We start from the raw sequence: 15246 nt of genomic DNA on the forward strand, positions 1-15246 counted from the left end.
TTTCTGGAAAGTTTCAGTCACAAAGTTTCGTCCCTTAAAGTCCCTGAGCAGAACTTTTTTTGTGTGTGTGTGTGTGTGTGTGTGTGTGTGTGTGTGTGTGCAGGTAACACACCAGCAGTCCAGTGTGTGCTTTTTTAAGTCTTTTATGAGTAAAGTGGGAGGGTTTTAAGTGTCTGCAGAACATTTGAGTCTGTGGATTTTTCCAAAGAAATTGTTAACATATGGTTTCCTTCTGAAAAAAAGAATTGGCAAATACTAGTCACCTTTTTAAAATTTTTATTTAATTTATTTGAGCCTTTAAATTAAGATTGGGTATTAGCGAAGTGTGTGTTTGTATATGTGTATTTATGTTCTCTATCTGTTGCTTTAATCTCTGAAATCTGAGTAGTTCTGACAAAAAAATAAATTTGTTTCATAAATAAAAACTAAAGAAGGGTACTTAAATTTTAATATGTACGTGGAGAAGCACCTTATTAAATATGTGTTTGTGTTCATTAGCAGCCTTGTCTAAAATGTGGCTTCTTGAAAGCACAGTGTTTGCCAGGTCCACGTAGCTCAGAGGACCGTGTGTTTTGGGATCTGTGACAGACAGAGATAGTACCACAGTGGCGGCTTGAATTGACATCCCTTCTTCGGCTTCACCTTCCAGTCCTCAACCTACCAGTCTTTTACTCACCCAGCCAGCCCACAAATAAATAATTAGGAAGTACTTAATGTTTCTAGGAGTTGAGAGAGATAAAGACAGTGTGATGGGGACATGACCCCAGGAGTCTGTGTCCTATTGACAATAAGTCAATAGAAATTTAGTAATTATGAAACAGTCTTGTAATGATAAGTGATAGGTCAGAGGTATATAAAGTGTCTGGGAGGGAGTACCTATGCGGGCTATCTAAGGCTGTCTAATTTAGACCAGGTGGTGGTCAGTGGTTAGGTGATACTTCGGATAGGATTTGAGTAGAGAGCTTCTTTCAGGTAGTAGTTTTGGAGGTGAAACTAGGGCATGGTCTTTCCCTCAGGAGCTATAAAGAAGAGCTTGGAACAGGAATTGTGAGCTTAAGACAAGGATATTGCAAACAGGCTAGAGAACTGGGCAGGGCCCCTCATTTCTCTACAGAGGGCTCTGGCATTATTCTGAAGGCTTGCGGATCAATTCTGAAGGCATGGCCATTGGTAGGTTTTGGTCACAGGAATGAAATGATTAGAATGATACTTGAGAAAGTTCCCTCTGGTGGCAGTGTAGGGGAATGGATTAGAGGTTAAGTTAGAGGTGAGGCTCACAGTAAGAAACTATTGCTTGAGCTAACTCATTGGATTTTCAGGAGGTACAACAACCATGGGGCCTGAATATGAGAGAAATGAGAGTGTCATTCAGTGAGGGAGTGATAGAGGAAAAACAGGGCTTGCAGGGAGGAATTATGTGTTTAGTTTTAGACACCAACTTGAGGATCCATAAGAAATTACTGCATTTAGCAGTCTAGGGAGCAGTAGTCAGCCCAGGGTAGGAGCCAAGGACCTGTGTAGGTAACATCACCCAGGGATTTTTGTAGAGTAACAGAAGAAGGCGGGGGAGAGAAGCTTGGAGATACACTATCAAGAAAAAAACCTATGGTCTAATACTTGTGTGACATGGACATGGAAAATTGATTCGGAATCTTGGAAAGTAACAGAACAGATAAAGTCTTTTCTGTCTGGGCTTTGCCAGGTATTGACTTTCAGAATTTTAATCAATAAAGAGGACAGCTAATAGAATGCTCCAGTGTCTTTCCTGATGGTTATGACCTTGTGGTAGCATATGCCAGGGCTGTAGGAACCTCTTTGCCTCATAGGTCTAGGATAATCATTCCTCATCCATTTCTGTCTCGCTCTGCCAGTTGGAAGAAATAAAATCACTGTGTTCTTACTGAAACAGTAAATGATAAAGCTTTTGGAATTTCTTTGTATTTTTTTTTGGAAAATCCTAGTTCATAGGACATAAGATTTAAAGAAGAGAAATTTGGCGGAGGAGGCTTGGCTTTTTTTTACATATTCCTTATTTTTACACACACATGAGATGAAGAAGAGAAGTGAAGGTAGGGATATACTTCTAACCATCTTCTCAAAACCAAGCCACAAAAAACATGGGTATTATCCATAACACACCCAGGATATTATTGGATTTTAGCCATTCAAGGATTTTTAAATGAATTCCTGCCATGGTGATCAAGTTAGATGGAATCTGGGCCATCACTGAGCCAGTAGAGTTAATGAGAACCCTTTTCTAGGAGAGAGGATTGTGTTTTCTTATGCCAGCCTTATGTAGTCCTAGTAAGATTTCCTAATGGCAGGACCATCAGGCAGAATTCCAAGGTGGCCAGACCCCCTCTCTTCTCTCCTAATCTTCCCACAGCCGTTTAAGAAGTACAGATTGCTTCACTGGCCCTTGGGACACATGGTGGCTGATAGCACCTTGGGAGAATCTAGCCCCTTATACACAACCTCCTGGGGACACCTATATGTGTGCCCTAAACTGCCTTCCCAGCTGGCACAGCCCTTGTTGAAATGGGTGGGAAGATAAGGATGTTTGTAGCACAGTGGTTTTTCTGGACACCCCACGCCATGGGCACACTCATCCATTCATGCCCTTTCCTTGACTCTGACTGTTCCTTCACCTTTGGGTCACTTTGTTGTTGCTGTTGACTACCTAGGAGCACCCTTTCACCACTGTCCTGGTGGGGATGTGGGACGTTTTGCTTCTGACAGTGCCCTGAATATTAAAATGTCCCTGGTATCCAAATTCTTAAACACTCGAGGGAAGCAATCAAATAAAAAGAATAACTTAATAGCATCAATGTTTCTTTTGTACACAGACTAGTAAGAACTTCTGCTTCCCACTCTCCTCTTTGTCACGATTAAAAAGAATTCTTAGGGAAAAAAATGTACTTTCTCTGAAGGACTTGCTTTTAGCTTAAGGAAAGGATTAACACTTGCTTGTTGAGAAATTTGTGGGAAGTACTTGGTGATTTGGGGGCTAAATCGATGGCAGGGAAAGATTCATAAGGGGGAAAGGGTTGTAGTAGGGCGTACTCAGGAGTTAGATGTGGTGAAGTCCAGGCACAGGTTGGTAGCTGCCCTGCAGACTGAGGTGTGCTCTCAGTGGTCAGCAGGTGGCACCAAATAGCCAAAACAAATCTGGACTGAAGTGGTTAGATTTCACCTTGCGTTGGGTGAAATCACACTTTCTGTGCTTTCAGAAATTTGGTATTAATAGCACTTTCACATTTTCCCCCCTTAGAGATGGTATCCTCCAAGGCTGAATTTTGTGAAAGTCTTTGGTATTGATCTAGTCAAGAAAATTAACCATTTCCAAGTTCAAATGACAGTCTCAGGTTTTGGGGTTTTTTGGGAAGAGAGTTATAACTGCATGCCAAGAGCAATTATAAGATCACTCAGTAGAATATACTTAACTGGCTTAGGTTTTGGAAACTTTTTTGTATTTTTATGAAATCTTATAAATACATTGCTAATGTAATTATTAAAATTACTGATAAATTTATGTTGTTGGGATTGATTATGTCTGCCTGGCAAGAATCCAGGATTTTACTCCCATTCAAGATGTTTCTGTTGGAGCAAAGATGGGTGACTATCCGAGTTACAGGTGTGTGGCTCAGTCATACGATGGACACAGTGTTTTTTCCTTAGGAATATGTAGGGTGTATTGGCGATGTTCTTGGATAGCTTGTGAGAAAACAGCTAATGACAAAAGGGCAGGCAGTTCTGTGCTTGTGCCACCAATAATTATACTGTTTAAGGTGGAGTTTGTTTGTTTCAGCTTAATTTATTTGCCGTGGAAACCTGGTTGCATGCTGGAACTTGAGAAAAGCTACATTTTAAGCACAGTAAGAGAAATGTTTCACTTCAACATATGTGGTTTATTTTCTTTGCATGGTGGCATCTGTGAGGAGACAAAATCAGCTCAAGTGATCATTTTGTTGTTGCTGGATGGCAGGCTGGTTTTATTAGTGCACAAGCTCTAGTGATTAGACCTGCTAATTCTAGTCTGTGTGCATATTCTTGGTGCACGGCAAATGAATGAGGCTTTTGCTAAATGAGCATCCATTTATTATTAAAATATGATAATAAATCATTGAATCTTAAGATGGGGCATATTCCTACCCCTAACTTCTTAACTTACCTAGATGGCTTTGTATATAAAACATTCTGGAATTTAACTGCACCAGTAGGAATTAAGAGCTCATCCTTGCCTCCTGGATTGTGTTTTCCCTGCAGCACCAGGATTGATCTTTTAAAAACATACATCCAGTGGTGTCATTTATTAGCTTAAAGTCGTGCAGTACCTTCCATCACACTTAGGTTCACAGAGCCCTTTGTGGTCTGGCCCCACATACCCTTCCAACCTCATCTCCTTGTGTCTCCCCCTGCCCACGGGACAGACTCCAGACACACTGACCTCTTCATTCCTCCAAAAAGACGTGCTGTTTCTCAACATAGGGCCTTTACACAGCTGTTTGTTTTGCCTGGAATGCTATTCCTTTTGACCTGTTCCTTTTGAGATCTCAGTTTAAATAAATACCTACTCCAAGAGGCCTCCCCTGACCACCAGATCTAAAATGTGTTCTCACTATCATATCACTCCACTTTTCTTTTCTTTCAACTATCTTGCCTTTTCTTGTGTGCCTTTTATCTGGCTCCTCCTACTGAGATAAAAGCTTTACTAAAACCTGGTCCATATCTTGTTTACTATTATCTCTAGCAACTGGAACAGGCTGAGCACTAGTAAGTCCTCAGTGCATTCTGGTTCAATGACTAAATAATAGCTGTATTGAAGGGAGAAGCTATATTCAAAGCTAACTGTATTTCTCAATTCTCTGAGGGTACTTTAATAAAGACAGCAGTGGGCCAAAAGTTGAGGCCTAGGTTCTTATTCACCACTTATCCCTGGAAAACACTGTGACCATGGGTGGGTCCCTGGGGAGTGGGTATTGGTGTTGGTAGTAAGAATTTATAACAACACAGCAATATAAATAATTGCAGTCATTATTATCTACTATGCACCGGTACTGTCCTTGGTGTCATTCATTTACTATCTCATTTAATCTCGGGTACCAGCTTTCTAATATGTAGATGAGATGTTTAGATGAAATTATCTGATCTCTTATATAACATTTTCTGAATCTCCAGAAGTTAAAAGATTTTGGTTTATGGTGATACACAATAGGAATAAATGAATTCATTCAGAAGCCCCAAGTGGCTGTTCATCCAGTTCCGATAAAAACTTTAAAATTGTGAAGTTTAGTGCTCGCTTCGGCAGCACACACACTAAAATTGGAATGATACAGAGATACATGAGCATGGCCCCTGTGCAAGTATGACACACAAATTTGTGATTCATTCCATATTTTTAAAAAAATTGTTAAGTTTAAACTTCAGAAATAAGGGAGAAAACTCATCCTTCGTTGGGCATCTATCATCTCATTCAGTCCTCTCAGTGACCTGTAGAGTATCTTCTCTCTTGATGGTTGGGGAAACTGAGGCTCAGAGATGTTAAGTACCTTGGCCAAGGTCACACATGTGCTATGAGGCAGTGCTGAAGTTCAAAAGCACAGTTTTGATTGAATCCAGAGACCTGTTCTTGATATGTGTGAATTATTTTTCCTTCTACTCACCTTTATCCAGGTAGGTTTATGTCAGGACTCTACACCCTTTAGACCACTAATTAGATTTTTCCTTTTCTTTCTCACAGAACTCTAAGAAGGAGCTGATGTGGAGGAGCAGCTGAGACAGTTCAAGATGACGACCACAGTAGCCACAGACTATGACAACATTGAGATCCAACAGCAGTACAGCGATGTCAACAACCGCTGGGATGTGGACGACTGGGACAATGAGAACAGCTCTGCGAGGCTCTTCGAGCGGTCCCGCATCAAGGCTCTGGCAGGTAAGTCTCCTTCACAGCCCAGCCCTGAGGCCCAGGATGTGTTACAGTTCCTTTAAAATCATCCACCCTGTCTGTCTCCCTTACAAGGTTGGCTCACTTCCACTTAAACATGTCCCACAAGAGCAAGCTGACCATTTCGTAAGGTAACCAGTTCCACATTTGGAGAACTGTCACTCCCTGAGGCCAAAATGGTTTAGAACATAGTGATTTTTATAGCAGTTTAGAAAGAGCTGCCCTGGAATTTTAAGAATTTGCTTATTTTTGATGCATCTTACATTTGAAAATAACGGAGCATAAATATACAAACTAACCTGTGTACTTGGTCTACCTGACCTCTTACAGTAGACTACTTACTTTGACCCAGGTTAGTTAGTATCACATGCCAGGGCTTTAAATATAAAAACCAATAGCTTAATTTTGTGAGGGCACATTTAAGGCTATAACAGGTAAGTTTGTTACCGATTCAGTAGAATTAGCAGGGACACATCCTTACTTAGTGATTTCTCACCCCCTTGTTCAGTTGACTACCTAAGACACACTTCACTGTGGGGTGGGGGAGTGTTTTGCCCTGAAATTGCCCTTTCATTTCTGTCACAATGAAAACTCAGCAGTACTTGAATATATGTAAACCAAGGGTAAGAGTGGAGTTTATGCAGTGCCTTGCATCTGTATTTTGAGATTTCAAATAAAATGGTCTCCAAATGAGAAAAGTTGCTTTATGATTTTTTCCCCCTAATGTCTTTAATTATGACAAGTAAGTCATAGTCATGACTTAATCAGGTGAGTTTACTATTAATTATGAATATAGCTCACTCTTCTTTGTTGCCTTTACAGTGTAATCTAATTATGAGGCACATATAATTTAGAATCCTCTTGATTATAACTAAAAGGAAACCTAACTCAAAGTGGTTTAAAAGGCAAAGAGAATTTATTGATCAAATAGTATACAAATTGGTTCTTAAGCAAGACTTAGTCCTGGGCTTAAGTGGTGTGACCAGAACCTAGTCTCTTCCTCCCACTTTTTGGCTTTACTTGCTAGTGCGGGTTTATTCTCAGGTAGGCTCTAGGGACCCTGTAGTCTCAAGGTAGCTGCCCCAGGTCCCAGATCTGTCTGTAAGGACATGTAGCAGAAAAAAAGCACCTCTGCTTCCCCAGTGCTTATATCATGGTCCTGGGATCAGTCTCACTGGCCTGATTGATCGTGGCTTGGGTTGCGTGCCTGTCAGAATCTCTCCCACTAGAATTAGAGAAGAGGATATGCTGACTGGCATCAGCTAATCAGGATCCACTCCTAGAGTCATGGGGGTTTGGGGGAGTTTGGGAGGGATCAGTCTCACCCAAACAGCCTGGCTAGAAAACTCAGAATATAACAGGGAGAAGGAAAAGGACCTCGGGGAGGCAGCCATGTAAATGCTCTGGGGAAATCATTCCGCTGCCTTAGGATAATTTGTTTCTTGAGTGGAAGTGATTTAAAGATCTTTCCTGAGCTTGCCTGATTTGAGGGCATAAATGAATGATTAACCAGATAGTCACTCTAGAATTGGAGCTCTATCTTCTAGCTTATTCATTAACATGGAACCTTATGGAAACCATGATCCTGGCTTGTGCTAGTGGATTGATTTGTACTTTAATCTCTTACCTCTTCTCCAATCTTCATTGAACCTTTAGTTCAATGTGATGTTGGTGGCCAGTTATCTTTGGCTGTGAGTCATTCCCTTTCTGACCCCAGGCTATTAAGTATTATGTCTCCCTTTTCAGGAGAATTTTGCTTGCATACTGCAGAGCACTATCTTTCTCTTTGTGTCTGTTCTTTTCTACAGTTCCAGAGGAGAGGCCGAGCTGTCCTTGGTGTTGATCAGTTGTTTGTACACTTCCTGGGAGATCTTTCCCTCTATGTTATCTCAGTCTCTGAACTATTACAGTTATGATAATAATAGTAAGTACTCAATATGGTACTTACTGTGTGTTAGGCCCTGTTCTCAATGCATTCATTGTATATATTAACAGTTAATCCCATAACAACCATGTGAAGGAGATTATTATTATCTACCATGTATGGATGAGGAAACTGAGGAGTAGAGAAATTAAATAGCTTACTCAAGGTCATACTGCTGGTAAATGTCTGAAGGCAGAGTGGCTCCAAGTGCATACTATTTTTCTGTATTCAGTAAAATACAAAATGAATCAAAGCTCTTCAGTGTAGAGTTTTGATAATGGGTAATTGAAACATGCTTTAAAAAATTATTTGAAGGCTCAAGAATGCATCCTGTGATTTAGAAGAAGTCATGAGTAACCACACGTGTTACTGAAAAGAAAATGTGCTGCCTCTCGGTTAAATGACGTTAAAAAGTTTTTTCAATGAATCAAGAAGATACCAGAAAAACCATCTGTTTATCAGAGGAAGCTATCTTATTATCTGACTTCCCAGTTTTCTGTGGAACAGAAAAAAATCTCTGAATCTTACACGCAGATAGCAGGAGGAACTTAATAGTCCAGCAGTGTCTAGAGCAGGGGTTCTAGAATTTGAGTGGGCAGCAGAACCACGTGGAGGTCTTGTTAAAGCACAGATTGCCGGGCTTACTCCCAGAGTCTCTGATGCAGGAAGCCTAGGATGGAGCTTGATAATTTGCATTTTTAAGAGGTTCCCAGGTGATGCTGAGGTGGCTGGTTTGGGGAATCACATTTGAGGCTGGTGTGTAGAGTATTGATAGTTGCCTGATCTACTTCCTTGGGTGTCTGAGACCCTTTCATCTGGACCCAGCTAAAGTCTAGGGAGAATTAAAGTATCAAACCCAACAGTGTTACCTCAAAGATGCACTTTAGTCTGAATTCCGAGGTGATTCACGAAAGACATTTATCTTTTTACAGTGCAGTGCATCTTGTATTGATGGTGTCACCACCACCTTGTCTTGTGTCCTTTACTCAGTGGGTTTAAATGTGTGTATCCCTAAGGCAATAAGGTGAGGTAAGCTACTTGCTCCTTTGTCTTCAGGAACTGGTTTTAACTCTGGTACAATAAGAAATAAATTTCGTTTTGTCCCCAGTTCTGACCCAGAACTCCTAAAACCTTTGGAATTTTTTCTTTTCTTTATTCATAAAGAACCTCATCACAGCTGGATTTGTGCTAATGAGGTGACTTAGGGTGAGAACCCCCTAGATAGCCCTAAGTGGACAGGACTGATTGCTGGAAACACCAAGTGATTAGAAGGTGAGAGTTTTCAGCCCTACCCACCAATCTGCAGGAAAGATGGGGCTGGAGATTGAGTTTAATCATCAGTGACCAATGATTTAATCAATTGTGCCTACATGATGAAACCTCCATAAAACCACTAAATGTGACAAGGTTTGCCCGGCCGGGCGTGGCTCAGCGGTTGAGCATCGACCTAGGATCCAGGCAATCGGGGTTGATCAATGACTCTCTCATCATTGATGTTTCTGTCTCTCTCCCTCCCTCTCCTTTCCTCTCTCTGAAATCAATAAAGATATATTTAATAAATAAATAAATAAATGTGACAAGGTTTGGAGAGCTTCTGGGTTGGGAGACACGTCAGTCTGCTGGGAGGTATGGAAGCTCTGCCCCCTACCATACCTTGCCCTATGCACCTTTTCCAGTTGGCTGTTCCTGAGTTATACACTTTATAATAAACTGACAGACATAAATAAAACGTTAGTTCCTGCCCAGCCAGGCGGGGCTCAGCGGTTGAGCGTCGACCTAGGATCCAGGTGATCGGGGTTTGATTCCTGGTCAGGGCACATGCCTGGGTTGAGGGCTTGATCCCCAGTCAGGGGCGTGCAGGAAGCAGCCGATCAATGACTCTCTCATCATTGATGTTTCTATCTCTCTCCCTCTCCTTTCCTCTCTCTGAAATCAATAATGATATATTTTTTTAAAAATTAAAAAAAACGTTAGTTCCTGAGTTTTGTGAGTTGTGTTAGCAAATTATTGAACCTGATGAAGGGTTGTCACGGGAACCGCTAAATTTATAGCCACTCAGTCAGAAGTACAGTGGCCTGGGACCAGCAACTGGCATCTGAAGTGGGACAGAGCCCTTACCCTGTGGGGTTTGCCCAGTGTAGTGTGTAATATGGCCTTTTTTTTTTTTTTTTAAAGTAGAAATTAGGCCTGTAATCACTTGTCAAGTTCCAATTTATCGGCACAAAGATGAAAGAGTGTGAAGTTGGTTCATGTCCAATGCCCAGTGAGCTTTGAATCTTTCCATTCTCCTTAAACTTTTTTGCTTGAAAGCCTGACTCGTATCTCAGGCACTCATCACCCTTCCTGCTCCTTAGTAGTTAGAAACATCAGAGGGAAATAAGTGGAATGACAGAGAACTGAATTCTCCCGTCTTCATTATCTACCTAGAGCCTCTCCTGGTAACAACTGAAAACACCAGCATTTTCTCAAAGTAGAGAAAAGCTTTATCTGAAAGCATTCCCTTCACACAAACTGGGTGAATCGGGAGTCTCACAAGCTTTCAGCTTAAAAACATTTAAGACTTAGGCAAGTTTTAGGGAAAAATTAGTATTAATATTTATGATGGTCACATGTTCAAACATTTTATATGTACTAGGCCAGTGAGATACATACTTATGCCTAACCTTGAATGTGCTACCATTCAACTTCAGAAGGAAGATAGGAAGAGCATTGGCCCATCACGTTGTGTAGTAGGGTGATCACAGCACGCTGATTCAGCCCGGAGACCTGCAGAGCGCTGCGGAAGGATGTTTATGCATTCTGTAAATGATTGCCCACTTCCCCGGACAGCAGGCCCGCATTCCTGACCTCTGACCGAATGGCCCCAGCAGCGTAGGACATGTGGTGATGAGAAAGGGATTCAGAATAAGCTGGCCTTTGGGGAAACCAGCATTTTATTTGAAATGAAACTAAAACATAAAACTTTATTAACAGTTTCCAAGAAATGTAAAAGGCAAATGTTTTTTTTGGTAGGTGATGTGTGTTTATGGTTGTCGGATATATTTTGTGGAATCCACACAAATTAAGGGAAATAGGAAAAGTAGTCTTTTAAAAAGTGCAACATTTAGCTTGAAAATATTGATAAAGTAAATAGAATTAATATTTTTTCCATCAACACTCATAAATAATGAATTTTAAAAATTGGGAAGATATACACCAAAATATTTAGTGTTTATTTCTGAATAATAATACAAATTTTTATTTCTAAAAAATAATGGTATATAGAGGTGGTAGGAGAAAGCTTGTGTATGAATGAGCATTTTTAAAAAAGAAATTAGCCCTGGCCAGTTTTGCTCAGTGGTTAGAGCAACAGCCCTCGGAAGGGTCTTGGGGTCTTGGGGTTCGATTTCCTGTCAAGGGCACCTACCTTGGTTGAAGGCTCGATCCCTAGCCCAGGTAGGGGCTCGTGCAGGAAGCAACCAATTGGTGTGTCTCTCTTGCATTGATGTTCCTCCCTCCCTCCCTCCCTCTCTTTCTGGAAAGCAATGGAAAAAAACATCTTTTGGTGAAGATTTAAAAAAATAAAAATTAAAAATGAGATTACTTTGGGGGTTGTCACTCATCAACATTTATAAGCTAAAATTTTGTGTAAGAACCTTCCTGCTAAGCTATGAACATGGCAAAAAATTGACCTTGAATTTACATGATTATGGATACATCAAGGACAAGTGATAGCCATAGTAAAATGAGGTACTAGCACCTAATTGTATCTTTCACATTTCATATATAGAGTAAATAACAATTATTCATGGCTGTATTTATAGGCCAGGCTCCTTTAAATATAGGCATTTATTTGAGTGACCAAGAATTTTGGTGGAGCATTTAATCAGCTAAAGCAATAATTTACTTTAAATATCCAGATCTGTGCTGCCCAAAAGAAATATAGTACTAGCCCATTGTGATTTTAAGTTTTTCTGTTAGATATTTCAGTTAGTCAACTTATCTAAAATATTATCACCCCACATAATGAGTATAAAAGTTACTAATGAGATACTTTACATCTTTTATATTAAGCCTTTGAACTCCAGCATGTATTTTACTACCCACATTTCACATGGTCAATGTCACATGTGGCCAGTGGCTGTGGATTTGGACAGTGCAATTCGAGTGTCCTCACATAGACACTTTGATTGGCTAAAACTTTGTAGATCCTGCTCAACAAAAGGGCTTTAAAATATTCATCAAGTATTTGGTCTTGGGTATATTTATGAAGCAGTGAGTAGTTGGCCACTTGTGATTTTAAATTTTGATGAGGATTAATTCATCAAGTGAATAATTATTTTAAAAACAAACACTTCTCCTTTTTGTGCTTTTCAATACTAAACATTTATGAAATGGATGCAAGGTAGTAGCAAAGACAGACGGAGCCCTCACAACATCTACACTCCGTTCTTTCCGCTGAAAACTTCTGCTCTACTCTCAAGCACTGTTCTTGGATGCAGAAGCAATATCACACTTGTTTAAAAATGCATATTCCAAGGTCCCCCGTGTCCCCATAAATTGAGATTCACTGTTGTGGGAAGGAGCACAGGAACCTGAATTTTTAATACATATATGATACACTTTGAGAAATACTTTCCAGGGACAGGCCTAAGTGCTCTCAGTTAATACTCACATCCTATTATCCTTGTAAATGAAAATCAACTCTTTATCTCTCCTTTAAAATATTAGTCTTTCCTTTCCCTGAGTAAGTAGGTCCCAGTTTATGTTTTGATATCTTGATACTTGAGAAGGCTTAATATTCTCCCCAAACTGAGTACAGTACTGCCTACAGTCTGGGAAACACAATTTCTGTGATCCTTGGCCTCACGACAGCCCCTGTCTGGGTGGGTTATCCTTGAGGGAGAAGTGACGGAGGGTCTCCCTTTCCAGCCCTGATCACTCTTTGGGCCTTTTAATTTGTACTGAAGAGCAGAAAATTTCTCTGGGCCTAAATTAGCTCTCTGGTGCTAAGTAAAATTAGTGGAGACACTTGAAAACTATATCCTAAAAAAATTTTGTGGTTATAGATAAGAATATTCAGGCATAGGCTTTCTCAGGGAAGAAAAGAGCTGGATTCTATACACTGAGAACAAGAACAGAACTTGTCACCCCTCTCTCCTAGTTGACTGTAAATTTCAAGCTATCCTTAAAGTTATGGGCCTAAATTATTTACTTAATCCCCAAATAGATAGACTTGCATATAGATAGAAGAAAACTTATTTTAAAACTGTAAAAGATTTTTAAGTTTACCTCTTTTTTTTTTGAGAGATATCAATGTTTTTTCTACCTACAATCATGAGTTTTTAATTAGGTGGTTTATATATATATTTTTTTATGGTCTCCTATTACATGGTAGTTTTACTTAGAAACTTTGCAGAGTAAGACTGTTAATTCACATCAACCACTCCTCTTCAGAACAAATATATATAAATATTATATTTGACTTTTTCTAGTAAAAGTACAGAGCCAGCTTGCTGTTGAATATGTAAAGAGATCTATAAAACATGGTCTGGAATTATCTAAATAGGAAGATAAAACCTATTTACATGAAATATTAACTAAACATGTATGCAAATACCAAGAAAGTAGTATAGGCAATTAGTGCTGTAATAATTGAGAAAAAAGTATTGATCACAAGAGGGAAAAAAATTTAACTGGATGGGGTTGAGTAATGTAAAGACCATTGGAACTTGGAGAAAGAGAGACTGGGCCTTAGACCAGCTGCAAAACAGAAGAGGCTGGGCTGTAGGACCCCTCTCATAAAGCAGAAAGTCATCTTTCAGCTTCTCAAGATGATACACCACCTCAATCTTGGACACATTCCTCGAAAATTAAGCTAGAGCTTTTCTTATTTACACACCCACAACTCCGTTCAAAAGAAACACTTTTATGCCTCAAGGGAAAGGCTTCTTGCACGATGGGATAGATTTTTATAGTCAGCGTTAACAGGGATTTAATAGCTATCTATTATTTCCTTCATTCACTCTTGAGGCTGTTTCCCTAAATTATGCATTATTTGGAATTATTTGTGAGGCATGGTCCCTAGTGTATACGAAATACACCCACCCATTATTTGTGAAATCTGAATCCGAAAGAGCATTTCATATCAAAGAGGTTCACGAAAAGCTATTGAGTAGAAAGTCTGTTTTGGGTCATTAAATGTCGCAGATGATACCCTCAATTTATTTTCTATATACATATCACAGTAGTTCTCTGACCAGAGGAATGCAGGGATCTTTTCTTTTCTGGGTATAGTTTCCTTCCCCTCTCTTTCTCCTTACACAGTCAATGACCCCATCCTCACTTTTGAAGTCAGCTTGGGTTCCTGCTACTGTTCTTACATCCCACAAATTCTGTTCACACCTTGGCCATGGTTGAACTTCCTCAGTGGGTAAGGTGAATGATCCTGGCTGGGAGAACCAGCCTACTGGTTCCTCTCCTTCAGTAAACCTCTTTCTTGCTCTCAGTCCTCTAGAGCGCCAAGTTCCACTCCTCAGTCACCTCAGAAAACTTCCTTTGATTCACCCTTGGTCTTTGTCTTAACTTCTCTTCCCACCCGACCAGAATCTTTTCCTTAAGTCAGCCTCTTACTCTTGAGGAACGCCAATCACCATTTCTATGAGAAAGTCCCGCAAATGTTGTGGTTGATTTATTATTGAACTTAGGGATATAACTTCTCTTTTGTTGGGGACTGCTTGAATAAGCAAAAGAGGAAAAACTTAAGATTTTTCTCCTCTCTCATGCTTTTCCTGGTGTTCTCTGTGTGCCTGGGGCGGGCGGGGGTGGGGGTGGTATGTGCATATGTATGTGTGTCTGTCCTCATCTGTCTGTCTCTTATATAGTTTACATACCATAAAATTTACCCTATAAAGTATACAATTCAGCGTTTTGAATATACTCAGAGTTGTGCAGTCACCACTAATTCCAGGACATTTTTATCACCTTCAAAAGAAATCCCATACCTATTAGTCATCACTTTGCATTTTCACCTCCCAAAGCAACCACTAATCTACTTTCTGACTCTGGATTTGCCTGTTCTGGACATTTCGTGTAAATGGAATCACATAGTGTGTTGTCTTTTGTGACTGGTTTCTTTCACTTAGTAAAATAATGTTGGCTTTAAAGACAACATAGTGTGTTGTCTTTTGTGACTGGTTTCTTTCACTTAGTAAAATAATGTTGGCTTTATTGGACATGCTTTTATTGATTTGGGGAGCGTGGGAACATATTGGTGTGAAAGTGAAACATTGATCAGTTGCCTCTCACACGCACCCCAACTGCGGATTGAACGGTCAACCTGGGTATGTGCCCTGATCAGTAATTGAACCCCGAGGCCTTTTGGTGTATGGGATGA

At 40.1% G+C, this 15246-nt stretch overlaps 1 protein-coding gene and 1 non-coding gene across 5 annotated transcripts in view; both read left to right on the top strand.

Moving 5' to 3' along the window:
• Positions 1-15246, top strand: part of SPTBN1 (spectrin beta, non-erythrocytic 1) — a 176979-nt gene that overhangs the window by 44550 nt on the left and 117183 nt on the right. For all 4 annotated transcript variants that reach the window (XM_087823562.1, XM_087823563.1, XM_087823564.1 and 1 more), the window contains exon 2: positions 5741-5935. In XM_087823562.1, coding sequence (XP_087679688.1) covers positions 5788-5935 — 148 coding nt within the window. In that variant the 5' untranslated portion in view covers positions 5741-5787. The remainder of the gene's footprint in view (positions 1-5740; positions 5936-15246) is intronic.
• LOC148091634 (U6 spliceosomal RNA) lies at positions 5293-5400 on the top strand. The gene has a single exon (XR_015715586.1). It is a non-coding gene; the product is annotated as a U6 spliceosomal RNA (small nuclear RNA).

The sequence above is a fragment of the Miniopterus natalensis genome, chromosome 13, assembly GCF_054644295.1.
Source record: "Miniopterus natalensis isolate mMinNat1 chromosome 13, mMinNat1.hap1, whole genome shotgun sequence".
Classification (NCBI taxonomy): domain Eukaryota; kingdom Metazoa; phylum Chordata; class Mammalia; order Chiroptera; family Miniopteridae; genus Miniopterus; species Miniopterus natalensis.